General features: G+C 51.6%; 3 protein-coding genes across 3 annotated transcripts; all 3 read right to left on the bottom strand.

Moving 5' to 3' along the window:
- Positions 1 to 1,425: 1,425 nt before the first annotated feature.
- On the bottom strand, positions 1,426 to 2,688 carry GLOTRDRAFT_131166 (uncharacterized protein; the record flags this gene model as incomplete). Its single annotated transcript, XM_007869922.1, has 1 exon — positions 1,426 to 2,688. The coding sequence occupies one exon, from the start codon at positions 2,686 to 2,688 to the stop codon at positions 1,426 to 1,428; it is 1,263 nt and encodes a 420-aa protein (XP_007868113.1).
- A 1,853-nt stretch (positions 2,689 to 4,541) lies between these two features.
- GLOTRDRAFT_131165 (uncharacterized protein) lies at positions 4,542 to 6,169 on the bottom strand (the record flags this gene model as incomplete). The annotated part of the gene is made up of 5 exons (XM_007869921.1): positions 4,542 to 4,664; positions 4,749 to 4,838; positions 4,876 to 5,304; positions 5,343 to 5,885; positions 5,948 to 6,169. 5 exons carry the CDS (start codon positions 6,167 to 6,169, stop codon positions 4,542 to 4,544), a joined length of 1,407 nt encoding a protein of 468 aa, XP_007868112.1.
- A 1,637-nt stretch (positions 6,170 to 7,806) lies between these two features.
- On the bottom strand, positions 7,807 to 9,275 carry GLOTRDRAFT_131164 (uncharacterized protein; the record flags this gene model as incomplete). The annotated part of the gene is made up of 3 exons (XM_007869920.1): positions 7,807 to 8,727; positions 8,778 to 8,944; positions 8,993 to 9,275. The coding sequence occupies 3 exons, from the start codon at positions 9,273 to 9,275 to the stop codon at positions 7,807 to 7,809; spliced, it is 1,371 nt and encodes a 456-aa protein (XP_007868111.1).
- Between the last annotated feature and the right edge of the window lie 269 nt (positions 9,276 to 9,544).

Genomic DNA, 9,544 nt, shown 5'->3' with positions numbered 1-9,544 from the left:
TTATCATGCATTGGTTGCCAAGAAAATGAGCGATTATCTCGACACATGCTTGCAAGCGGCCCAGTATAGGCTGTCACATCAGGCATAAAGTGTGCGAGGTACTGCACAAGGCCTAGGAACCGCTGTACTTCATTGAAGTTACGAGGCGTTCTCCATTCACATATGCGCGCCATCTTGTCTGAGTCCACATGAAGTCCACGATCATCAATTACATGACCAAGACAGTCCATTCGCTTCGAATAGAGGTTGCACTTAGTTTTACTCAAATACAATTGATACTGCCTGAGATGATCGAATACCATTCCTAAGTGTTTTTCATGATCCTCAATAGAGTCCGAAAATACGAAGATATCGTCCAGGTACAAGTCCAGGTACAAACACTCCAATGAGTTCACAGAATATGAACGTCATAAGTCGTTGGAATGTAGCCGGCGCGTTTGTATCGCCTTGCTGCATAACGTAGCTGAGAAAAGTACTGTAGATAGTGGCGAATGCCGTTTTCCATACGTCCTTTGGCTCGACTCGGATTTGTTCGTAAGCGTCCGACATGTCAATTTTCGAGCGGAATTTAGCCTTCGCAACGTCCATACGAATCTGATCTTGGTCTGGAAATGGTGTTATGTCATGCAGAGTGTTGTCGTTACGCTGTCTGCAATTCACCACTGTCCTCAAACGACCATCTTTCTTTGGAATGCATAGAAGAGGAGCAGCTTGGCTGACTGTTACATCTTTCCACCAGTTCGCAGATTTATACCGTTCGATCTTGGCTAAAAGCAACGGTCGCATTGACTCTGGACAACGAGGCAGATGCTAATTATATTGAGCATTATCATCCTTGAGAGGAATGTGGTGATTGATAGGCCGCAATGGGGGTAGTCTCAATGGAATATCTCCCATTAGATCTTTACACCGCTCCAACCATTCTTCTCTAAGTTGTGGAATGTCTTCTTCAGTGAAATCACCATGCTCATGAGCATGCCGAATACATTCCTCGAATGTGTCCAATATTGACTCATCAATTCCAAACGGGTCTTCATTGCCGTACTTGTCTCGAGGACCATCATACGATGAGTGAAGTGTAGGCGCAAAATCCATACCCAACAATGGTATTTTCTGATTCACATCGCCCATCCGTTTGCTGGATTGCCTGACTGGGACCCTTCGTCGAGTTTTCTGAGTCTCTGCGTCTCGTGTAGGAGGATACTTAGGCTGAGATTTGTCCTCGATAGGTCCTTTAGTATTACCGATACCAGGTTGATTACCGTATAACGAATCATTAGTATTTGGTTGATTTAAGTCATCCTCAACTAATTCCAGCAATGGTCCAGACGAGTATTGACGAGGCCTTGTGAATTCCTCATCTGGCACTTCCTCAACAGTTACTTGCCATTTTGGCCGCGGCGTGACCGTCGCCACGCCAGGGATTCATTCTGGTTTATGGGATTGATCCGTCTTGGCAGGCTTCCTGCTCTTTATGTGATTCGTATGAACCTGTCCCTCCCCCTTTGGAGGTGAGGGAATGATCTTCCCGAATACCGATAATGTATTATCCTTGAAGTTCATAATCGTATGGCTTGCGCGCAAAAACGGTGTGCCGATTACAATATCATAATGGTCGATATTAGCCACGTCAAAATAGTGATCAATGGAGTGACCGCCAATCGAAAGCTTCAAATGAGCACCATAGTTGACCTTCAAGCGACTACCCACAGTGCCGAGCTGAAGGGATGTGGGGTTATTCAGCTCAAAACACATGATATTCGCAATACACGCAAAGTCCGGGCTAATGCAGTCAAGCGTGCTGCCTGAATCAAACAATGCATGGGCCAATATACCATTGATGCGGATGTAGCCAGTCATGCATTGACGCTCTGAATTCGTTCGTGTTGGGCGATTGCCTGGCGTATCACGTAACACCAATCGGCTACGTACTGGCACTAAGTCGCCATCAACAGGGGTAGTGATCGCAGAAGTTGTAGGTGTCTTAACTTCTTTAATGGCCAAGATATACGGCGGAACATCCTGGGATTCGAACTCCTGGATGCGCGCTCGTAACCTTAAGATATCGTCTTTAAGGGCATCACATATCCCGAGTTTCTGTAGCAGTGCACGGTTATCCATAGTCAGTTGATCATTCTCCTGGCCAAGTGCTTCATTAGATTCCCGTAATAACTGGTTCTCGAACTCGAGATCATCTATTCGGCACTGAAGATCACTAACCAGAGGTGGCACTGGACCAACCGACATCTCATATTCGTTGGACAATGGATCATCTCCAACGAATACTGTATGCACTGTCTTGTCATCCGAGTCCAGGGTACTAGATCCAACTCCTTGAGTAGATAACTCAGGATGGTGATCTGCCCATGCATCATGACCCGATGATAATATCTCCTCATCTGATAGATCACGGATGGCGGTAAGATACTCATAAGGGCTTTCGCCATCGTCCGACAGTATAAAGTCAGCAATGTTGGCCTCATCATCTTTGTAGTGCATGAGCCCAACTCTGTTGTCAGATTCAGGCTCATCGTTGTCATATTGGTCACCATCATATTCCTGATTGTAGAAGTCGTACTCATCCTCCTTGAGGGGTTCAGCTAACCCATCACCTTCCGGTGCTTCATACTCATCTTCCATTTCAGGTTGGACGGTCTCTGCAACGTCTTCACCCTGATTGTCATCCATGGCTCTCATATGCTCTTTTGGTCGAGTAGGACAATCCTTGCTGAAGTGTCCTTTCTGACCACAGCGGAAACATGAGTCTGTACTCGTCGCTTGACAAGTAGGGCCACTAGTCGCTCCTCGTGGAGCATCTTTACAATCCTGATTAGGTCGTTGAGGAGCCGGATTAGTTCGACGAGGAATGAAGCGACTGTTCTCAGCTGGAGCTGGTTGTCGAGGACGCTGGAAGTTTTGTTGAGGACGAGACCATCATGCATTATCACCCGTCCGCTGTTGCTGCCCAGTTCCCGACATAATTGGGGATTGGGGCATTGGCTGAGCGACTTGTGTCGGTTTCGCTTGCTGGGGAGCATTGGACCGAGTAGGTGCGGGTGGTTGAGATCCTCGATGCACACTGCTAGCATTGAATGTAGACTTCTCATATTTGCTACAGTCCCGGACAACCAAAGACAACAAATTCGGTGACCAGATTTCCTGAGGTCCAGCAGCCGTGGGAACCCCAATTTTATTGCAGAAATGAGTGATTTAGACTCTAAAGAAGAGATTGGCACGAGCCGATTTCCCATAAACCCCCTGCAGCAGGTCGGGATGGGCCAAAATTTTGGCCGTATACAAAACAAATCGGGAAAAATGCGGAAAATATGCCAATCGACTCTTTTCAATGAGCTGAGTCTGATTCCGGCTTAAATCTAATAATTGGACCAGCCGGTATGCCATAATAGCTCTCATAAGTGTGGGCCAAATATGGCAATCAAGGTAACATGTGCCATAAATTTGAACTTCCTTGCCAGTGGGCAGCCTCAGAAGGAGGTCCGAAGTCTTTGAAAGCCTAGATGCAGCTCCATGCAAGGGTTTACAGGTCCCCAAATGCTCCGGGCGTGACCTGGGAGGTCCGGTGACCGTGTAGAATGTCGTTGAAATGGCCCAAAATTTTGGCCACATCAAAAAGTCGTGGGAAAATAAGGGGACCTCATTTTTGGACGTTTCCAGCCTCCCTGAGTCCAAATCTGAAGTCGGTTTCCCGCCAAAAAATCTCGTTCGGTCAGAAATCAATTTGTTGCCTTTGCTTGTCCGGGACTGTAGCTTTTTCCAGGGCCTCTATGTGCTCGACTACTGTAGTCAATGGACTCTCCTCGGGAGTCAGCAGTCGAACGTATAAGCAATCATAGCGGATCCAGTCAGGAATACTGTCAAATATACGTTTCTTCATGTCATACTCATGGGGCCTGGCAGCTCGTCTGCGTCCCCAGTACTCGAGTTCATTTACCATGCGCCGAATGCCATGCTTCATTGAATATGTAATCCGTTCATACATGTTGTCAGCCTCCTTGGAAGTGGCTACATAGAGGTGGTGACGGATTAGTCCCACTATGACTTCAGGGAAAGTCCATTTGTCTTTCTCTCGGTTGTAATCCTGGACTTCCTGATAGAACCCTTTGGCGGCATCGCCTTCAAAATATCTAGATACGAGTAAGACGTGCTGGCGATCATAATTATCACGCCCTATGCCATGAGGTCGAAGTCTGTCAATATGTCTGACAGCCACTTTTCAAAGAAACGTATATCCGCCCTGCCATCATATAACCTTTTGGCGGCCGGCTTAAAGTTTCGTGTCTCCAGAGTATAGGGCGCAGCCCATCGACGCGCACTACGTATTGTCATCAATGCTTTCTCTACAAGTTTGTCTTCGTATTCATGCGCGGGAGTAGCTGCTCGCTGCCAATTACGACACCTGATATTCCTGGGATTGTCATCGTTATCTCCATCGTCATCAGAGGGATCATCCCCAGGAGGGTTTCCACCTCCTCCTGGTGGATCTCCTCTGCCCCCTCCACCCCCTGCACCACCTGTAGGTACTACCACAGCGACTCGTCGTTGACGTCGACCTGAGTTATAGGAGTCTTCTGGGCCTCCTCTGCCTCCTCCCCCGCCTCTGCCTCCGCCTCCGCCGTCACCACCAGAGCCACTTGTAGGTTGTCCTACAGGCCTACGGTCCGGTGGATGCGATCTATGGCCATTGTCTGGAGGTAGGTGAGGAGGACGGTCTTGACGGTCATCATTACCTCGTCCGCGACAATTGTCATCACCGTCGTCGGAGGGGTCGCCGCCTGGACTGCCGCCATTGGCACCTCGCGCAGCACGCATGTACGGTACTAGTGCAGTGGGCTGAGACATATTACTTTGCCGTACATCATTAGTTTGATCGAGGCGAATTGTACTGCCATCGATCTCGTTTCCGTGGGCCACAGTCCCGATGGCCTGAGGCTCATTAGAGTAGCCCCTCGTCGCAACGGTTCGACGAATGTTCACGTCCTGAGAGGAGGTCGAGTGGACACTTGCCTGACTAGCCTCTCTTGTCACGTTGCGACTATTTTGGTTCGACGTAAGTGTTTGCGTCGAGGAGGGCACTTCTGGAGTTACTCCCTCCAGCTTCAGGGGACAGATGTGGTCGGGGCTCGATCCTATGTTCCGTCCATTCTGAGCAGCATCATAATCGACAGTGAATTCGTCGGGCCGCACTCTGTGCTGGCTCTGGTCACGCTGTTGATCTCTGGGTGTTGGCTGACTGGGAGGGTTGATCAGCTGTTGTACGGCCGCCACCCTACCATCAAACGTAGCCTGATCCTCATTCAGCTGACGGGGAGCAAATAGTTTACCAATGGATCGCTGAATAACAGGATCTGTTTGCCAGTCCGATACCATGCCCATATCGCTGATGTATTGCGTCCATTCTGCTGGACCCAGATGGCCAATCCCACTTTGTTGAGTTGGGATTTGGTCCATTGGAGCGGGCGGGGCTCTGCTCCTCGGCGTGAGCCTTGCTCATCTGCTGGGGCGGCTCCTCCTGTCCTCGCCGTAATACTATGATCTTCAGCAGCGTTGGCGTTCTCTGCGCCAGTTTGTCCGGTCACAGGGAAATACCGAACGAACCCGGCATTTCTCCAAAGGGCGCTCGTGTACGGGTGGATACGCTCCATGCGATAGTCCCCGGTTGGCGGGGGATGCGGTAGTCCTGGCAGTCCGAATGGCGGCTGTTGAGCTGCTATTGGTATGGGAGCCGGCTCCGCAATGGGCATCTGCACCGGGTCGACCTGTGCGCCAACGTTTTGCTGAACATCGGGGCGAGTATCGGGTGGACTAGGAATAGCCCCGATGACGGGTTCGACTCGTGCAACGGACGTGGGGTGGCAGGTCGTTCTCTCAGCGGATGCGTCGTAGCGCGTCTAGCGGTCGGAGACCTCGTCTCGAGCTCGCGTTTTACGCGTCGAGCCTCCATATGATCGAGGTTAGCCGTGAGCAAGTTAATGGCTTCTGCACCTTTGTGCATAGTCTGTTGTACACGGTCTCCTTCATCCCTCTTGATCTCCCGGTTCCTACTTGCAGCCTCAGTCCGAACAGTATCCCTAAACCAGTCCAACTCTTCTTCTAATTGTTCGACGATCGCCGAAATCTCCTCGTAGGAATTCGAGGTCAGTGCCTGCATCGACAGTTGGTGGATGATCCTGTCGGTTCAGCCTGCAGCTTCCTCTATACGGCTAGCTGGCCAGACGCCGGATGCGCCTCGCCGATTCGGCCTTGCTGGCATGAATTGTGCTGGGGTTGATGCAGGGCGGAACAGTAATCGCACCGCTCAGCCGTCGATGAACGTCGGCGGGTCTGGGAATGAGTTCGAATCCATAGAGTATTGTTTTTGTTCGATTTTTGAGTAATAGATGGTATCTGTGTACCTATGCAATAAGTCGCGAACAAACAGTAGTTTTTTGAACGCGGTGAGCGTTTAAAAAAGTGTAGAATCTCCGTAGTCAGTACAGTTAGCTTGTGTCACACACACACCAATAAATGGAACCTCGTCTTATTGCGAGAGATACAAGATAGGTAATTGAGCTAAGCAGATTCAGAGGTAGTTGTCTAACGATCCGCCTGCCCAATCCATCCATCTATCACTCAGTAACCAAACATGTCCAAACTCGGCGCCACTCGGTGGCGCCCACCGTACACTGGACCTCTGCGGAACTCGCGGAGACAGGAGGGGATGCGAGGCTCACCGGGCGTGACCGCTCCCTGAGCTTAAGTTAGTTCGCGCTTTCCAGCCTCGACTGCGGGCGCGGCACTCCGAGTCTTCTGCCTTCCCCATCAACGCGCAGAAGAACACCGGGCCTGCCGGTACCGCAAAGCGGCTCCCGAGATTAATTCAGGCGAGCGCGCATTTCGCAGCCTCAGGGCGATCCACTCTGCTCCCCCATGCCAATCCACCGCTGCTTCCTCATGCGACTCGCGGCGACGACTGCCATCATCGCGCCCGTATCGCGCGCGCGAGCGGAGAGTCGGGGCGCCGCCGCCAGATGCACCGCGAGAGACCGGGTTTGTGTCCGCGTCCCATCGCCAAAGTCGCTATCATTATTCATTACCCATTCCCCATTCTACCGCTCTCCCTCCCATACGCCTGTTTTTCCTACAGCTACTCGCGTTCAGGTGCGCCGTTGCCCGCCACTCGCCTCCCACCAGCGCCCTCGCAAGTAGCATGTCCTACGACGGCGCGCTGTGCGCATTCGGTCGGTCTCCGCTCCACTGGCCATGGTAAGCCGTGGCTCCCCCGAGCCCGTTCCGTACCTACTCTTTGCGAGTTGCCCACATGGATGCGTGTGTGTCTGGTGGCTTCCAGCGCTCTGTAGGGTCACGGCCGGCTGTCCTGCATTATCTCCCGGCCCTAGTCTTTGTATGTGATCGTGTTGCTGACACACCAACAGTGAGTGATTAGAATAGCCGTCAGCAGAGCCGCGAGGATCACTCGCCGCGGCTGTCGTTTAAGGGATGGGCTGGTTCGCTCTACAGGAGATGTGTGGACGCTCCATATCTCACTCACTAGTATGTCACTCGGCTCTCATCGTGCCTGGGATCCTGGCTCGGGAGACGTTACAAGGACGGGAAAAGCAGCGGTATAGATAGAGTAATATATATTCAAAACAGTGGTACAGCACGCGATGGGATACAGTATAACTTAAAGCAAATGTCCTCTCTAGCACGGGTATCCACGAGCCTTTGCAAAGAGAAGAAACCCAAAGCGAAGTCCTGCGATAAATCACGCGATAACAACGATAACACGGATGACGAGACGGCGTGTCAAGCTTTCTTCGCCCGCATCTGAGAACGCGTTCCTGCGCTGGCACCCTGGCGCCCAGCCTGAGACGAGTTGGATTGCTTGCGCGCAGATCGCCGGGGCGCATCCAAGTTGTCCTGCGCGAGGCACACACCGGCACCAGCACGTCTAGGCTTTTTGCTGCTCGACCGCGCCTTATCCTCGTCGGTCGTTTTGCGCTTCGTCGCGAGACGGTCGGACCTGCGCGCCGCCGGCGCAGGTGGGTGGGGTATGTCTGAGACCACAGGCGCCTGCCCGTGCGGGGCTCTGGCAGGTCTGGGCGCAGCTGCTACGAGTCTTGGGGCAGACCGCGCCCTGGATGCTTTGATCTTCGCTGGGGCAAGAAAAACACCAGCCTTCATAGCGGAAGTCAAGGAACCCACGATGGGGCTCGCGACGATTTTCTTCTCAGCTGCACTCTGCCTCTCCGTCTGCTCGAAAGCGATGGCGCCATCAGTTTCCTCGTCTGGCCATCCTTCACTGTCCAGCGCGGCTTGAAGCTTATCAATGATGTGCTCGTGCCTGAGCAGGTTGATTTCATCCTCGCGAAATTTGAGCTTCACGTAGAATGGCATGTAGTGGCTGAAGACGGCCTCCGCCAGTCGACGGATACATAGAGTCAAAGGTGTATTGCGCGTGACCACCATACTTTGCATGATGTCGGCGAGTAGTCCGTTCCGGTGAGTATGATTTGGCATATCAAACGTGTCGGTGAGGTGTTTACGCCTGTCTCCACCCTCGATGCGGCATTGCGTGTGCCGCAACAGAATGAAAAGTAAGACCCAGAAGACTGATTCGAGGTCATGCCACGCTTGGTGCGCTGTTTTCACTGCCCGAAGTCCTATTTCTTCCACTGCTGTTTCAATTTCTGCAAGGCGTTCGTTCGCCACGAATGCCAACGTTCCCTAGGGAATTTACGTTAGAATGGCAGTTTGCACGTTAGTTTTGGACATACGGTGAATATCGTTGACTCCTCGGCGTAATTCGCCATGGTTGGTGCCAGAGCGAGTTCAGGATCGATGAGGAATCCATGTCCATCTCGCTCGGGATCGACACTAATCATAATGTTATTGGGACTGATATCGCGGTGAATGACGCCCTTTTGACACATGTTCCTATGGCCTAAAAAATAACTTAGCCAATAGAATGCATAAATGAACGAATGCATACCATTGATGGCATCCCGGATGGCTAGCAAGAGCTGCTTTGTCGATTTGAAACGATGTAGAGGAATGCCCACCGATAATAGAACACAGCGACGCAACACGCGTTTCGTAAAGAACCGGTCTCCGCGCTCCTCGTTCAGTCGGGCAGCAGCAGTACTCTGAGGTTTCCCTGTGTCTGGAGCCGGGACATCGAAGTCATCATAGAACCGTGCCACTCCAGGGACCCCATCCGTCTCCTCCCCCGGCTCACCGCGGTAGATTGCGCGATAAATATCACCCTCAGACATCCGTTCTTCATCTGTAAGGGGAAGCGCCCATGTGGCGCGTGTTTGAGTATGTTTGGTCGCGACGCGACTTAGAAGGAAGTTTGGATATACGTAGCTTAGCAGACAACTACTACCTTCTACTCTAAGGAATACTCCTGTACTCGTGTATCTGTTCGCAATACGACGAGGGTTCACTTAGCCCCGGTGTGTGATAGCTACATACTGTACTGACGTTTTCCTACACTTTTTTAAGTGCTCACCGCGTTCAACTCCGTGTTGACCGCAACGTG

Source organism: Gloeophyllum trabeum (genome assembly GCF_000344685.1).
Source record: "Gloeophyllum trabeum ATCC 11539 unplaced genomic scaffold GLOTRscaffold_00010, whole genome shotgun sequence".
Taxonomy (NCBI): domain Eukaryota; kingdom Fungi; phylum Basidiomycota; class Agaricomycetes; order Gloeophyllales; family Gloeophyllaceae; genus Gloeophyllum; species Gloeophyllum trabeum.
This window is presented reverse-complemented; position numbering and strand designations above follow the sequence as displayed.